General features: G+C 40.0%; 1 protein-coding gene and 1 long non-coding RNA gene across 5 annotated transcripts in view; both read left to right on the top strand.

The window, feature by feature from the left end:
* Positions 1–12,170, top strand: part of fam131ab (family with sequence similarity 131 member Ab) — a 29,790-nt gene extending 17,620 nt beyond the window's left edge. For all 4 annotated transcript variants that reach the window (XM_033977672.2, XM_055226036.1, XM_055226037.1 and 1 more), the window contains exons 2-5: positions 2,387–2,480; positions 3,585–3,764; positions 8,097–8,228; positions 10,391–12,170. In XM_033977672.2, coding sequence (XP_033833563.1) covers positions 2,411–2,480; positions 3,585–3,764; positions 8,097–8,228; positions 10,391–10,995 — 987 coding nt within the window. In that variant the 5' untranslated portion in view covers positions 2,387–2,410 and the 3' untranslated portion in view covers positions 10,996–12,170. The remainder of the gene's footprint in view (positions 1–2,386; positions 2,481–3,584; positions 3,765–8,096; positions 8,229–10,390) is intronic.
* LOC129456737 (uncharacterized) overlaps positions 1–18,190 on the top strand; it is a 220,596-nt gene that overhangs the window by 78,913 nt on the left and 123,493 nt on the right. The window lies entirely within an intron of this gene.

Below are 18,190 nucleotides of genomic sequence, written 5' to 3'. Positions count from 1 at the left end.
GTAACAACATTATAACATGGTTTAAATCTCACAAGAAGCAATTTTGTGTAATATAGAACCTATAAATGTTTACATAAGAATTTTCTGCTACATCTACTTGATGTGCACCTGTATGTGTCTTCTAGCTGAATTGAACAGTTTGTAGCTTGTTGCTGTATCCTGAGAGTAGACAGCCGGCTCCCTGAACAAACCATTAGTTCACTAATTAGAGCTGAGGCTCATTTAACCAGCCGCACAAGTAAAGGGAACACTGCACAGACGGCTGCAGTCAAGTTAAACAAAGACCCCGACTCCTCTGCTTTTGTCTGGAACTTTTATGTAAATTTGATGCAATGATCATACCTTTCATAACCATAACAAACTGGGATATTCCGCGTTAAGGCATTAAAGATCCTATACTACACAAAATTGATTTTTGTGAGCTTTACACCATGTTATAATGTTGTTACCTCATCAAAAACATACCTGGAGTTGTGTTTTGTTTCATTCACACATGTTTGAGTAATCCTGTTTTATTAGACTGTCTACATCTCCAAAGCTCAAAATGCTCTGTTCCACCTTGTGATGTTACATATTGGTAGTTTTCAAGTTAACAGCTACTTTTATCTTTAGTTTAGTAGAGATTGTGAATTCCAGGGTTGAAATCATCCAAATGATTTGAGTGAAGGTGTATGGAGTTTCAAAACACAGTGGAGCACTTCCTGTATTACCATATGACAAGGTACATAACAAGGTGGAACAAGGCGGAGTGTTTTCTGTTTGAGAGAGGAACTCAGCCTAAATATACAGGCTTTGTGTGTGAAACATGTGTTAATGAAACAAAACACAACTCCAGGTATGTTTGTGACAAGGAATCAACATTATAACAGATCAGAAAATAGTGCAGTGTAACCTCTTAAAACTAATGAAAGGAAGCGGGTGACGCCTCTTAACTCTGTATGTTTTAGCAATAGAACACCAGTAATTGAATACATGCAAAATAGATAGGTGTAATGCCATATTGGGGCGACAGTGGCCCGAAGGTCGGTGGATTGAGTCCCGCTTGGACCAAGTTCTGTCGTTGTGTCCCTAGGCAAGACACTTCACCCACATTGCCTAGTATGAAAGTGGTGTGTGTGTGAATGATAAGTGGTGGTCGGAGGGGCCGATGGCGCACCCTGGCAGCTGCCCAGGGCAGCTGTGGCTACAATAGTAGCTTACCATCACCAAGTATGGAAATGAATGAATAATGACTATAGTGTAGCGCTTTGACAAGCCTGTAAAGCGCATTACAAGTGTAAGCAATTTATTTATATCATGGAACATCTCAGGTCAAAGAATTACATTGTCATGGAGCCAAGCAAGTAGTGGACCCCCTATCAAAAAAGCTACATGGTGATTTCTTATGGCCAATATCCATCTCCTTTTAGATTTAAAAAAATTGGTCACTGTTTATTGCACACTGCCCCTGTATAAATAAAAAAACATACCATACCATATGTTTTTTTATTTATACAGGGGGAGCGTGCAATAAACAGTGACCCTTTTTTTTTTTTTTTTTTTTTTATTGGCTCACTGCCCTTGTGCAAAAAAAAACAAAAAACATACCATACCATAGGTCAATCTATGTTCCTACCCTCACCTATGGTCATGAGCTCTGGGTACTGACCGAAAGGACAAGCTCGCGGATACAAGCGGCCGAAATGGGTTTCTTCCGTAGGGTGGCTGGGCGCACCCTTAGGGATAGGGTGAGGAGTCAGTCACACGGGAGGAGCTCGGAGTAGAGCCGCTGCTCCTACACATCGAGAGGAGCCAGCTGGGGTGGCTCGGGCATCTGCTCAGGATGCCTCCTGGACGCCTCCTTAGGGAGGAGGCCCCGGGGAAGACCCAGGACACCCCCCCGACCCGGCCCCGGATAAGCGGAAGAAAATGGATGTCATTGCAGCACTGATTAGAAACAATAGTCTGGTATATCGGAAGTAGCACGTATGCACCCTGCCAACCTCAGCATTGTCAGTTTGACTGACAGCTTCGTAAATTAGGTAAATGCCTCTCCCCACTCTTCACCCTCCCTTTCTTCACCTGCTCTGTCTAATAAAACCTGCGGGCTAAAACATATGGAAAAACTGTACTGCTGAGTGGCCATCTCTCTTTCTATCTGTCGATATCTTTCATTTGTTGTTCTGCAGCTTGTGACTCATAGGGGAATACATTGATTAAAAATACATAGTTTCTCTCGGCCTTGAAGTACAAAGACGTGGTTGAAGTCCTTTGAAAAGCGGAGTCCCTGTGCTGCTGGGTTTTCCCTTGAGTTTCACTGAAGAATTCTGTCAAGACTTTTGCAGCCCTCTGGAGTACAGCTCCTGCATCACTCTCTCCTAACATGAACTCTTTTTTTTTTTTTCAGGTGAATGTTGACGATACCATTGAAATGTTGCCCAAATCAAGACGAGCGCTGACCATACAGGAGATAGCGGCGTTAGCGAGGTCTTCTCTGCACGGTAAGCACCTTAAAATTAATATTACTTAAGCAGACATATTATGCAAAATGAAATTGTCAGAGCTATCAAAACAACTATAGCATGGTTAATTTTATAGTTGTTTTGATAGTGTGATCTGCAGTTATACATAGGAGGGGTCAACCACTACATGTTGAAATTCAGCTGACTTGTTTCTTTTATTAAGTCGTTTTAGATGTATTTTGTGATTTAAAATGTGAAAATTAAAAAATAATGATCCACAGGTGTCATAGATTATAACTATGACACAATCACAGTATCTCTTCTTTAAAGGTACATTATTTAACTTTTCTGGAGAGGGGTGCACCACATCAAACTTATTGCTTTTCCTTGATGCTCCATAGTATGTCAGTAAACTTTGCATTTTTCAATAGTTTTTTCTGCTTAAAAATACCTAGAGAAAATTTTCAACAGATCTGTAACTTGGATCAATTTGCATCACCAGCTTGCCATACTGTCAAATATTCCAGCATCTCCATGGAGACGGACCCTCCAAAAGAAAAGTTACAGAGTGTATCTTTAAGTCTTTCGGTGCAGTCACTCTTTCCCCTGTTTAGTAGTGGTTTGAGCCCAGTTAAGTCTTAGTTTGGTCCACTTCTGATCTTGGTTTGGTCATGGTTTTTGGTCCCAGTTAGTCACAACTTTGCTGTTTCTATACAAATGTGAACACAGTCATTGTATGTAAAAGGTAGTAATTTACTGCAAAAACATATACAGTAATATGCATATGATGGACTTGAAAATAAATTATTTTAAAACTTGCGCAAATCAATATATCGTTCCCTTTCAAATTTATAAAACAGTGAAACTAACAGCTACACACTGTATGTTGTGTAGCCAAAACCGCAGTCAGAAAGGAGTTACTTCAAATCATGTAGTATTTATAATTCCATTATGCAACAAGAAGGTAACATGTTCCCTTTTCACAGTAAGTCAAACTATGTTGAAGTATAATTTATTTATGAAGTCAGTCCAGGAATTGCACACCTCCTATGTAACTCAATACATCACTTCCTACTTCTGCAGAAGCTCCTAACCCTGCATGTTTAGAGTGAATGGATCCTCATGTTTCTGTGTTGTTGTCAGGCATCTCCCAGGTAGTGAAAGACCATGTGACCAAGCCCACCGCCATGGCCCAGGGCCGCGTAGCTCACCTGATTGAGTGGAAGGGCTGGTGTAAGCCTATGGACACTCCGGCGCTAGAGTCCGACTTCAACTCCTACTCTGACCTAAGTGAAGGGGAGCAGGAGGCCCGCTTCGCAGCAGGTAACGTCACACCTGTCTTTGCTTTGACACTAGGGATGGGATGCAATTGAATAACCCCCAAGACAGAAAGATAAGGTAAACAAGAATGAGACATATTTTGGCATGTTTTATAATACAGGTAAAAACTGTGTCCAGATGACTACTGCTGAAACTTTCTCTATATTGAACAATCTCTGCATTAATATGGGATTTCACCATGTCATCATTTATAATAAAAAATAAATAAATAAATACATTTATCTTAACACAATATCACGCTTTTCCAGAACCTCAAAATTGATTTACAGACTGATGGAAATGAAGCTGCCAATCTGTGCCATCGGCCCCTCCGACCAACACCAACAAACACACCTTTTTCATACTAGGCAATGTGGGTGAAGTGTATTGCCTAAGGACACAACAACATCGGTCTACAATCCAAGTACTAACCAGGCCCAGCCTTGCTTAGCTTCTGAGATCTGTGGAGATCAGGCTTTGACAAGGAAGTTTTGCCACAAGTTTTACCTGGAAACACATGTTTTTGCCCCACATGTGTGCACAATCATATGGCAGTTTTCTTCAAGATCTTGTCCCATCTCTATTTGTCACTGATCTAATGTAACACTAATTGCTGTCTGACACATTTTCCTTCAAAAAAAGAAGCACCCAAAACCCACCAAACATACAATGGTATTTTCCACTTTCCATTTTCCACTTGTGTGAGAGTAGTGCTCGTCCAATAACACACGCACATAAAACAAGGATAGAAGATGACTGACATTCAGGATTTTCATTAGGATTATTGTAAAATTAACACACTTTACATTAAAAATAGCTTTGGCCAAGCACGCTGACAATATTTTTCTTCCGCGACAGCTCATAAAAAGCCCCAACAGAATTGGCAACACTGTCCTCCAGCAAGGTAATCGTGATAACATTTTATTCACGATCTAGAGATGGGTCCCAAAGCACTTCACTGTTGTCACCCACTGCTCCTAACAGGTTACCTCATGGGTCAAATGCAGTGGACAAACTATTGTGTTTACCATAACTCACCTTATCTGTCAGACCCAGTTTTAACTCCTCCCTGCCACGAATGATCAACTGCTCCATTTAACATGTTACACTTGTGTATAGTAGCCCTAATAAACATAAAGGAGCAGCCCATCCTAATATGTGGATTACAGTGATGTTCTTCATAGTAATTAACTCTATAAATTCAAGATAAAAGGCAGACTTCATCTCTCTTATATCTGTCTCTGAATTGTTTTCATACCCTCCAGACCAGTCTCACGATCACCCTCTGATCCTCTTTGACCTCCTCCTATACTCTCCTATGTCTTCTGTTATTCTGCCCACTCATTTTGCTCTCCCTTTGTTTCTTTCTCTCTCTTTATCTTTCTGTCTCTCATTCTCTTTCACTCCCTCTTTCTCTCGTTCTCTACCTCTTTGCCTCTTTCTCTCTCCATCTCTCTTTCCCTCTCTCTCTTTCCCTATCTCTCCCTCTCTTTCCCTTTCTCTCTGTCTCTCTCTCGGTTGCTCTCCATCTCTCCTTCTCTGCCTCTCTCTCTCATCTCCCTCTCTTTCCCTCTCTCTCTTTCCCTATCTCTCTCCTCTTTCTCTTTCTCTCTGTCTCTATCGCTCTCTCTCTCTTTCTTCATCTCTCTCTCTCTCTCTCTTTGCAGAATCCCAAGGTTAATTTGCAGAGTAAGGTGTTGCTGCCGGCTATAGCCACCATGACGGAGCACTTTTTCAGTGTGTGCCACCTCTGTTCTGGGTTATTTATTTTCAGTGATGCTTTTCAAAGACCTTTATCTGTGCTCTCTGATGAAGTCCATTCTTTTGTAGTCTGTAGGAGTGTGAATGGGCCGATGATGCAGATTCACAGCCTTACCTCCATCAGTCTGTCCCAGGGGCAAAGAGTTAGAGAGTGTAGTGAATGAATAATACAACAAAAGGTGCTTTGGTGTCTTGAAAGGTACGAATCCACATACAGATTCAATACATTATTAGCAAATTTGAAAAGAGTGGGTCATGTCTATGGTTAGCAATCCAGGGTTGATTCCAAAGTCATTTTTCGATATTGAGTTTGCTGATTTGTTAATTCGAGTTGATTTGCTATCCCTCCATCTTGGTATTTTTTGCCAAGCTTCTGAAGAACTGAAGAATTAATAAAATTCCAGTGACAATGAACTGTGCCTCAACCTTAACCTCTCCAAAACTGCAGCTTGTGTGGTGTTTCCATTGACTGTATATATATAAATGGACATAGCTAACCTGCTAGTGCCACGTTCCAAATAGGAAGTGAGCATAAGCATACTTTCGGCTCTGTCGACTCTGGCTTCAATTCACTTTGTATTCAAAAACTGTCGCCCCTCTCTCTGTAACTGCTGCTGTCAGGCTCGTCATTTTGGTCTTAAAATGTTCACATTAACTCGCTCTATGTGATCCTGGTATTTTTACTTCATTACTATGTCTGCAAATCATGATATGAACATTAATAACAGACAAATCAGGTGCCTTCTTTATCGGAGGTCGCTCCCGCCAGCGTAAGCAAAGGGTTTGATTGATAGCGTTGGTAAGCGGCCGCTCCCTGCTAAATCAGCACTTCTTTATACAATCTATGGGGGTTCATAGTCTAAAGTGGACCCAGGAAGTAACAGTACTACATTTTCAAGTGCCTAAAGATGATGTAGTAAAGAAATAAGAATATTGTACATAAACATAAATTTTACATTATTTTATTTTTACATATTGACAGATAGCCATAATAGAATTATTATATTACACACTTACACATTGAAGGTAAAGCAGGTGAACTGAATTCAAAGAGCTTTTAATATTTCATAAGCAGCCTTAAGAGCTACGCCTGCTCCAAATCTCCAAAACACTCGAGTTTGAACACACAGGGTCCAAAAGCCATAGTGGTGGATGAATGAGCAGATCAATGCCTCTCTATGGGGCCCATACATGAATACTGAGCATTGACCAAGCACATAGAGACTACAGGGACACACTGCGCTGGAGAGAGGAGAGAAGAGGAGGGTTTAAATCAGAATGAGGAGGGAGAGCTCGAAGGAACAAGGCAGCCGCAGACCTAAAGCATGTCAGGGTGCAGTGTCAGTCAATGCAAAACGCTCGATAGCAGGGAATGAACAGCAGGAATACAAAACAGAGTATAGGCGGTTTGTGATTTACACTGAAAGAAATCGTACTAGTGGTAGGGCTGCTTCATTATATGGTAAAAACTGAAATTACAGTTGTTTTAAAGTATTCATAAAGTATTATCTTAAAGTACTGGCAAAAGTTAACCTGTAGAGGAAGTGTAGACTAGTATAGTGTTTTGTGATTTACGTTTTAAAAGCTGCCACAATGAATTGTTATGCTCAGGGTTTGAGGGGTGTTGAGGGGGTTCATTTTCTTTTATTCAACATAATTATTATAACAAAACATCACATCTTCATCACTTAAATTTGTCCGTTTAGACCCAGCAATAGATAACTTGTAGGCCACACACTTTTTCCATGCTTTTTGAGGACATTACATTGACTCACAATCATTCCCCAGAGACTGATCCCATCCTTAACTACTACTTCTATTACTACAACATATTTTTACCCATCTGAATTCTGAATCATGTTACATAATATATGGATTTACATCACTGGGATCTGATCTTTGTCCATAAGGGAGACACACTCCTTTCACATGCTGATGTTTAATTAATTCATTGATAATAACAAGGGTGTTACACAGCACCTTTGACCTTTACACACACAGATGAGTCTTGTAAAGCAGCTCCCACTGTTTGTCATAACTTAGCATGCACAGATGGTAACGTCACCCGTGTCACCCATATCAATGTACACAGATCACACAGGCTAATACAGTTACAGCCAATTAGCATAAATGGCTAACTATACAAGCACAGAACAAATAAGGTTTGCTAATGTTTCAGTAATTTAACTTTTGTTTGTCAAATTTGTATCAAAACAGCCAAGTCTAGTTACTCATTAAGCAAGTCTACTCTCTAATTTACTTACATTCTTACTATAAGCAGGGTTGCTTCTCCAAGGATCTGCTTTTATCACAATCTCAATGTGTATTTTTCATAACATCGAATGACCTGGATCTGAACCCTGTCTAAATTTGTGAACATTTTGATTCAACCCTGTGCACTTGGCATCATAAACAAACAGCGAGCCACCACCCTGAAAAATAGCATCATGACCTGGCAACCCGACCACAGCCCATCTTTGGCTCTGCAGCTTGTTTCTATGGTGACCCCGTACTCACCGCTTCCTCTGGCTCTGTTCATTTGTACATAATGTTTATTTGTTTGTGTTGCCACAGGTGTGGCGGAGCAGTTTGCCATCGCAGAGGCTAAGCTGAGGGCCTGGTCTTCTGTCGACGGGGATGAGTCCAACGATGACTCATACGATGAAGATTTTCTGCCTGCCAACGAGCCCTCCACACAGAGCACAGGTATAACAAATGCCTCCTCAATGTGTTTGTAAACAGCACAGGGAATAAGAATAAAGTACAAATGCTTTGTAGCTAAAATTCGGCATACTTACATCTGTTCTATACTGATGCTCATTAATGTGCATTGTCCCTATCAAATAAATAAATATATTTTCCGACAGCAAAAATCAGCAATCATTTCTTTAGGATTAAGGTAGTGGTGCTGGATAAAGCTCCACTATGTAACTTTTTGGTCACCTGCTTGTCTCGATTGCAGTGTTATCGCTTTGCCTGTAATGTTTCACAGAATGGCATTAAATTAATCTATCTTGCATTTATTCAATTTGGAACATTACAGACAGATTTCAAGGTGGAGGATAAAAGTTATGTAGTGTACCACCACACGATCTCTCAATTTAAAAAGTATCACAGGGTTACTTGTGTATAACTAACACAACCGTCGAATAGACCAGGTTGCCAATCAGTTAAACGTTCTGCATTGCACAAAAATCTACTTTTGAGCTTTAAACCATGTTATAATGTTGTTATCTCCTCAAAAACATACCTGGAGTTGTGTTTTGTTTCATTCACATATGTTTGAGTAATCCTTTATTATTAGGCTGTCTACATCTCCTAAGCTCAAAATGCTCTGTTCCACCTTGTGATGTCATTTAGTGGTAGTTTAACTACTACCTTTTACCTTTTGTTCAATAGAGATTGGCAATTCCAGAGCTGAAATTATCCAACTGATTCTAATGAAGGTGTATGGAGTATGTTTTCAGTTTGAGAGGAGAACAACACAGCCTAAATATGTTAAACATGTGTAAATGAAACAAAACACAACCCCAGGTGTGTTTGTGATGAGGAAATAACATTATAACATCCATCCAACATTATAACATAGATCAGAAAATTGCATAATATGGGCCCTTTGAAGCACATTTTGACATATATATAAACAACAACAACCTTTCATACTTGTATCTTATTGTGTTTCATTATCTTTTTGGAAATAATGGGTTGGGAATGCTACTTTTGTCAACAGTTCAGAGCCTAATGATTTTCCACAGCTACAATAATGCAGCAGTTACATGGTGTTTGTCTAGCCCACAGTCCTTCCTCACTCTCCTCCTCCTCCTCCTCCTCCTCCTCTTCTCTGTGGAGCTCCCATTGTCCCAGTGCCCTAGTTTTCATCCTCTGCCGACATTTTTTGTTCCTCAGCGCAATTTGATACCCCTCCTGCAAGTTTAATATGATTTCCTTTGCAGAGACAGACAGGGCCCGTGCACGGAGGGTGTGAGCGCGTTATAAATACGCTGTGTGTCTCTGCCCATGTGTGTGTGTGTGTGTGTGTACGTGTTTACTGAGTCTTGTGGGGAGTCAAACCGCTTCAGACAGGCAATTACATGAACCTATGTTGCTTACACAGAGGTCTCAGATTTACAATATCAACAGCATGTTTTAGATTAGAAGTACATGAAGAATCATAATTGAAGCATAAAAGCTATTTGAAGGGTTGTCATTTGTAAATTGTAAATGAGGCAGTTATTCAGGTGTAAAGTCTTCTGTATTAAACAAAATATCCAGATTGCGATCTCCTACAGGTCTTATTATGTAATCTCTCAAACGCAAATACCCCTGGACATGATTAGCTTTTGATTATGTTTTAAATCTAATTGTAATTATGATATTTGTCAGATTATAAGTCTTCAAAAATGCCCAGCATTCAAGTTCTGTTGGGGTTAGCGCAGTAATATGTTTGTTTAAGGTTAGGGTTAGGCTCCAGAAAATGAATGTGAGTCTATGTAATGTCCCCACAAAGCTCGTTAACCTGGCGTGTGTAGTGTTTGTACAGAAGGCTTTCATCTTGATTGCACTGACACAGCTAATATTCAGTGCAGTCCATTTAGCTGCCTCCACACAGACAGAGCGTCCACAGGCTCCTGCTAAACCACGCTAAACGGATCACAGAATATGCAGGAAAGAGCTGCCTGTTTTAAAAGGGGGCACATGAAAGTGTCAGAATATTGTTTTGTAATTTCATTTTGCACATTACTGGTACAATATCTGATCTCCACAAGCCTATGAATCATGTTTTGTCACACATGTATGTCTATATTAGCTCTTTACACCTAAATTAAACTGGACAAAACTTTTAAATGTTTTTGTTATGTGTGTTGCAGACGTGCCGTCGTACCCTCCGTACCTGAAGGACTTGATCCACAGTCAGATCTGTCAGCAGTTGGGCGTGCGGGGGCCATGCTGTGAGGGGACCGGGGGCGAGGGGGGCAGTGGGGAGCCCTCCCCCACAGCGGGCTCTCCAGATACACTGTGCTCCAGCCTCTGTAGTTTGGACGAGCACCACCCGCTGCTCCGAGACCTGGGGAGTAGCCGCGGTAACCACTCCCACGGCAATGCTGCCGAACTGGCTGCTAAGATCCTGTCCGCACTACAGGGGGGTGAAGAGCTCCTGTCCCGCCTTCAGAGGGCGGGGCACAACTGCGGAGGTGGGCGGGGCCTGAGAGCACGAGGAGGACAGGACTCTCCTTTCTCTGTGTCCTACTCAGAAACGTACCTGTCTCCTGGAGAAGATGACGACAGCCCCTGTAAAGACTATGAGAACACAGTGTGTCCCACAGAGACAGACGGAGGCAGAGCAGGGGACAGTCCCGCTGAGTATGCCCTGCGCCGAAGGGTGTCAGACGTGGCCTCCTCTGGAGTGGTGTCTCTAGATGAGGAGGAAGAGGAGGAGGAAGAGGAGCGTGTGGGAAACCCAAACAGCCAATGAGAGTCCAGCTCTAAACTGTGACTCAAACAAAGAGGTGTAGAGACATTTGAACATTGTGCATGTTTAACTTCAGAGTGAACGTAACTCATCCGTCTTTGCCTTACTTGGAACATTTCCACTTCCTGATTGGTACCTGCTTTGTCCATACTGACGTCAGTTATATTTTTCTTCAAAGCGTCCAAACAATCTTTTTTATCAATGTGAAACAAGAACACTGGCCTCTTTCAAGTCCAGTGACTTGCTCGTAGTCTTAGTACGGCAATGATAGGTTTTTGTGCCTATTCTCAAAGACTCCCAAAGTGAGGCGCCCCCTGGAGGCCGACTGAAGGACTGAACCGTAAACTCTGACTTCTCTTTGCATGTGTTTTGCAAGTGCAAATGATGGGCTGACCCAGTCTTAAGCACGATTTGTATCATGTCCTAGTGTGCCCCGGGAGAGGAGCAGGCGACAAAGCATCCTGGAGCCTGCAGCCTCTCCCTGCCCGACTCCTGCAAGAGAAAAGTGCATCCTTTTGGCATGGCTTGCTGTATGCCAAATTTGTCACCTGTCACTTCTAATTATGAGCTAATGCTGGAATGTGTTCAAGTGACAGGGTATAGTATGTATTTTAAATATAAAACTCTAAACGATTTCTCATAAATTGAACAATGGAAAAGAATATGCTTTTATTGTACTAGTTTTCTATCACTGACATGTTGACATTATTCAGAACCACTGATTATCGACTGGCGGATGTCTAAACCACTCTCGCAGCAGCCATGGCGACGCAAACAAACACAGAATGTCCCTGAAGTGGTCTTTAGTGAGGTTTGACGGCGCACGATGTGAAAGACTTTTCTGTGAACGCAGCGTTGGAGATTTTCTATATTTTTGTATGCGTCGTCTTGCTTTGATCTCTTGCCTCTCTGGCGTGCCAGTGTATGTGGTTTTTGCACGAAGCTAATGTGGCTGTAGATTTCTCCTTCTCTTCATTATCACTGTGTGATATTGTCTACTGAGAAAAATGTGAATAAGTTTTGATTTTTTTATTTCAAAAGAGGATACTGTGATGCCATCTGTCATAATGCTGTCTTCATCAGACTCCTGAAAAGCTTTGCCTTTTATTCTACACATTTGGTTTGGAGCATGTTTATAAGCAGAGGTGGGGAGAAGTGGGTTAATGAATCTCTTTGAAAAAGGTCTTTCTATTACACAAAAAATACCTATCCTTGGTATGTGTTAAATGGACGTAACAGTCATTTTTACTGTAAGTATTCCCATGTCAGTGAAGTCTATAAACGAATATATTTCTCTGATGACTGACAAAAATGCAATGCATATTCAAATTCCTTTTTAAAATGTGCACAGTGTTTTATGGATTCTCCATTGGTAGAATGAAATACCAATACAATCACTCTAGTGGATTTCTGGCTGTTGTACCCACCTCTGTTTAAAGGACATGAGCTGAGGTTCTCTGGAGACTCATTCATAATCTCAGGAAACCCATGGACCATCCCACTCAGTGTCGCCTGTACATCTGTGTTTGAGTGTTTGAGTAAACTGTGTTCTTTTCTACAGATATTGAAAGCACAGACCTCACCCTCCTCTGTCCCTGTTTTAAAGCTGTTTCATTGTGATTAAGTTCATATTAAAGATGTCAGCGAGCTGTGTGCTTGCACTGTACAGTACCATTCCCTCCGATGCAGCACGTCCCTTTAACTCACCGTGGTGTCCCCGGAGAATGCTGAACGTTTCATTGGTGCTTTTATTTAAATATAGACAGAGTGCCATTCAAAAAGGTTTGTGGAATAAACTTAGAAATATGTTGTTTATCTTACTCCATTAAAGGTGTGCTATGTAACTTCTGTGGCAGAAGGCAGCCACGTGCTTGTCTCCATGGAGATGTTTTTGCTTTGCTTGGAATGGTCCACAGTAGAGCATTAAACGTTTCTTGCATTTGTTCAACTCAGTACCTGGAAAACACCCATTCGCACTGTGAGCAGGGTCACTTCACAAATTCTACCCTGTAACTTGTCCCGATGAGTAACATCCTCGTCTCCATGGAAATATACAAACGTTTAATGCCATAGAATTTCCATGGACATAAGCAGGTAGAAGACTTTCCACTAGAAAAACTACATAGTGTGCCTTTAAACTAATTTGAATGATTATCTCCACATACAGTAAGGATTTGAAGTTAGAAATGAATAAGCTGTTTATTGTCTCAAGCTGTAGGTGCACTGGTACACAATGAGCAAGTTAGTATAGCTCAAGATAACCAACTATTTTAGATGTTTTGTGAGGTAGAACTGGCTCATCATGGTGTTAGAAGTTCCTTTGGTTGTTACATATAGAACCGCAACTAAATGTCCTGTTGTGCGCTATAAAATAAAATACAGAAGAATATATATATATATATATATATATATATATATATATATATATATATATATATATATATATATATATATATATATATATATATATATATATATATATATATATATATATATATATACACACACACACACACAGACACTACACAATGAGTTCTCACGGACTTGGGTAAACATGTGAAGTTGGACAGTTGGCAAAGACAACTCAGGGGGAACCATCAAAGCTGTGCCTTTCATGACATCCAGGTCGTACTGTCGTTAACATTAAGTCCCGCCTCCTTTACAGCAGCTGTCTCCCAAACTCCAGCATGACCCCGTCTCATTCTGGTTTGTCCCGGGCCGATCATGGGAGGTTGTCCTTGATCTAGCCTGTCCTGTTTCTGTCCATGTCCTCTGGGGGGACAGGGCTGTAAATGTTGGGTGTGGTTCTGGTAGCCTCCTGATGATGTCATTGTACCCTTGTCCCATGCTGAGACGAGAGAGAGCACAGAACATATTGTTGAATAAGCAACTATCATATTTAGTAGAAAATAGTGATTAACCACATCTATAAACCCAATAGAAAGATGTGAATTTGACCTAAATCTTTCTTTACATTTTAGCTTTTAATTATTAATGTATTCCAGCTTCCTGTTTAAAGATGCCATTTTGAGAACTTTTCACCATTCAAAAGATAGATTTTTGTTTTAAATTGTTCATTGCTATGAGGTGGAAAAGTGCTATATAAAAATGTGACCATGTTACCAGTTGCCACTTTATACTTGCAGCTGTTTTTATTGCTAAAAATGGAGTTAGAGTTGGATTGCTTCTCCATAGATCTGACCTGTAATATAATATAACCAGCTATAGACTACTTAACCATATATCACAGTATTTTTTTATATCTTCAGAGACTCAATGAGACTCAATCTAAAACAGGTAAAATGTAATGCCTACAAATAAATATAGACCAAAACATACATTTTAGTAAACTGTAAACATACACTTAATTCTTTCAGGTCATTTTTGAAAGAATGACTTACAAAAACCGTGTTAAGCATAACCTCTGTCTCTCTGTTCATTGGCTGTATCGGTCATGTCATATTTTTGCTTAGCTCCTCTTTGTTCCCTGTTGTCCTCTGTCCTCAGGGGCAGGTTACGTAACTAAAAGGACATGAGAGTGCTCCCTTTGCCCACAGTCTGTCCCCTCCATTATAAAGGCAGCTCAGTCCCCTGTCTGTCTGTGTCCTGTACATCACTGGGACATCTGTGGAGGGCTGGTGCCATAAAAGTTCTAATATGTGACAATGAGCCCAAAGCGTCAGTTCTCATTGTCTTTGAGTGATTTGAAGTGACTGGTACAGATAGTGCTGTGTCAGACCTGGACGTGATAGTTTCTCTTACAAAAGACACACAGTTACATGGCTAATGATGGACTTGATTGTAAGTACAAGTACTGCTGTTAAATCTGTACTTTAAGACTTGAAAACATGAAAAACTGAAAAAGTTCATTCAGCACTCAGCAGGTTATTCCTCATTTAAAGTATGAATTCTGAGCATTTTAACTATTCACCATGATGAGTTTATAGGCACTTTTCACAACCTTCAGAGACCACAGCGGAGTTTTGCCCCCACAATAATGTTAACAACTAGCATGCTAGCTGCACACTTATTATTATCAGACAATACAATGCTTTATAATTAAATGCAGACAGCACAAAACTGATTTTATAGCATAAGACAAATTTTGCTCAGATGCATGGAAAATCAAGTACAGGACCTTTAAGTAAAAGAAAAAAAAAAAAGGAAAAAATTAATGCCATTTTGCATCACACTTTTTTTTTTTACCAAACTCTCTAAGGAGACAAGCGATGAACCCTCCACGAGTAAAGTTACGTAATGCATCTTTAGTAAGCATGTTTCTTGGATCGTATTTATGCAATCAGAAGCACAGTCCAAAAATAATTCATGTATTTTTTTCTACTACTTAAGGACAAGGCCAACTCCAGTGGAGCATATGGGGATAGAAGAGGGAAGAGTGCTTCAGGACGTCAATTAGACCTAATGTTAATTTGGACAGCGAAAAGGAGAGATGACAGAGAAAGAGAGAGGGAGGGGGGGGGGGGTTAGAGAGAGGGAGAAAGAGAGGGAGAGAGTTATACCCACACAGAGAAAGAAAGAGAGAGAGGGAGAAGAGGGGGTGGAGAGAGAAAGTGGGAGGGAAGGGATGGAGAGAGAGAAAGAGTTATAGACACACAGAGAGAGAGAGAGAGAGAGAGAGAGAGAGAGTTTTAACCCACTTCAGCTTCTGTCTTAATTAAAATGTCCCAGAGTCCTCCAGGGGGGCACACCATGAAACTCAGAAGGGCTGAAGAGAGCAAAGAGCAAAGCCATACAACCCATAGTAATGCATGATCCACCGTGATACAGCAGCATAGACACAGACCAGGACACAGGATTCAGCAGTGCAATGAAATGAATGTACCATCTCCTCCATATCCGCCATCTTGTCATAGTCATCCTTCTCAGACATGTCTTTCTTCTTTTCCTCTTTTGGCTCTTTTGAATGTAATTATTTGAATATTGCCACCTTGAATTTGGAAATGGTCTTCTCTTTGTTTGCTGCATCTGAACTTGTTTGGAGTTAATAAAATATTGGTATTGTTCTTTAAAAAAGCACAAAAGCTGTTGTGTGATTTGTTTATTATTATTTTTAGCATGTCCACTATCTAACCTTTGGAGTTGGGCAAGACAGTGAAGCCACCTCAACTCCAGTGTCTGCGTACGCTGGTGTATGTATGTGTGAATAGGTGATTGGTTTCTTGATGTAAAGTGCTTTGAGTACTTTGAAGGTGGAAAAATTATATAAAACTATATAAAAATGTGACCATTTAGCAGTTTATTTTTGCAAATGAAGCCGTTTTTTAAATACATTTGAGTTGGATTGCTTCTCCATAGATCTGACCAGTAACTTGGCTTGATGAAGTCACCTGCTTGACTGCATAGTGTTAGATACATTTAAAACAGTGCTGTGGGATGTTTTAAGCAAAGGAAAAACATCTCCATGGAGAAAAGATGCTCAAAGAACACAGTTTAATAAAACATACTTCTAAAGTCCTCATATATACCTGGGCTGTGTTTTATAGCACCACTGTCACTAATTATCCACCTATTACAGCTACAATTGCATTTATTTCCACTAAAGTATAAACAGTAGTGGTACTCAATTTTGAGACATAAAAAGTTACTTAAATAAAAGTAAAAGTATCACATGAAAAAATTGACTTAAGAAAAAGTACGCATTTAAAAATTTACTTTAAGAGTAAAAAGTAAAATTATTTGTACTTCACACAGATTTTGTGTGAAAAAGTGTAAATGCAGTGATATTGATTCAAAATGATTCATATTTTGGTCAACAGTAACAATACAAATCAATTTCTTAATTTTTCTAACAAATTTTGTGTATTTATTTTTGTTTGCTTAAAGCTGAACCTTGAACACGAAAACTTTAGAATGTTACACCAAATATGGTAAAAATAACCCCTCAAATCATATGAAAAGTACTTTTTACTTTTCAGTTAAGTTAAAAAATGTAGTGGAGTAGAAAGTACAGATACATGCTCTCAAGTACCCACTGTCAAATTTACTCAAGTAAAGTAGAGATACCTAAATATTAAGTACAGCACTTTACTACTTTTACTTCATTACACTCCAGCACTGAGAACAAAGTAATAGTACTTCACAAACCACTGCTACTTCTATAAATACTATGCAGTTACTTATACTACTTCTGCTATCAGCCTATTATAATATTTTCCCATTTTTCCCACACACACAAAGCAATTCTATGAGTTGTGGACATAGTTTGAATTTTATATAGTATTTTGTCTAGTAATTTGTACATACTTAACTACTAATGCATAAGTATGATAGACTATGCTGGATAATTCCCTCTGCACTGGTGGGAAGTGTCTATTCATCTCCTTGTATTTCATTTATTGTAATGGGAAGTCGTTACCTCACATCTAGTGCCACAGAGTCTATAAACTCTGCAGTAATTACCATGGCGACATCATCATCAAGAAGTTATTGCCAGGTCGAGGGTCGGCGGTCACATGACAAATAGCCGTTGATCTCTGAGAGGGGCTCTGGTTGTGATCAGTCTTTCATTTTTCCATGACATCATAGGGCCTGCAGGAGGGGCCTGGTCTGTGGAGGGAAGGGAGAGGGAGGGTAAGTGAATTCAATTCTTGGTGTGGTAGTATGGGCATATTTTTCTAATTTTGAAGGTTCTATATTACCCAAAATGGATTCTTGTGACCTTTAAGCCTTATTATGTGTTGTTGCCTCATCAAAAAAATAACTTCCTGTATGACCACATGGCATCATAACGTGGAGTGTTTTCCATTTCAGAGAAGAACTCAGCCTAAACAGCCAGGGTGTTAAACGTGTGAATGAAACAAAACACAATTCCAGGTGTGTTTGTGATGAGGAAACATTATAACATAGATAGAAAAATAGCATAATATGGGCCCTTTAAAGGTGCATTATGAAACATTTCTGTCAGTCACTTCCTTGTCTCCATGGAGATTCTCTTACTTTGCCTATGTTCCACAGTATGGCAATAGACTCTCTTCACAGGGATAAGCAGGGTACTCTAAGAGGTCAAGTTACAGGTCACATCTGTGGTGAGGTGAGCACACTTCCAGTAAGATAGTATGTGTTTAAATGCATTTATGCTTAAACATTCCAGACAAAGCAGTAAACTCTCCATGAGACCATCAGTCAATTAAAGTTACATAATACACATTTAGTTTATTTGAATAAACTATGGATTTTA

Source organism: Periophthalmus magnuspinnatus, chromosome 13 (assembly GCF_009829125.3).
Source record: "Periophthalmus magnuspinnatus isolate fPerMag1 chromosome 13, fPerMag1.2.pri, whole genome shotgun sequence".
In the NCBI taxonomy this organism is placed as follows: domain Eukaryota; kingdom Metazoa; phylum Chordata; class Actinopteri; order Gobiiformes; family Gobiidae; genus Periophthalmus; species Periophthalmus magnuspinnatus.
Note: the sequence above shows the minus strand (reverse complement) of the source record. Positions and strands in the feature narration are given on the sequence as shown.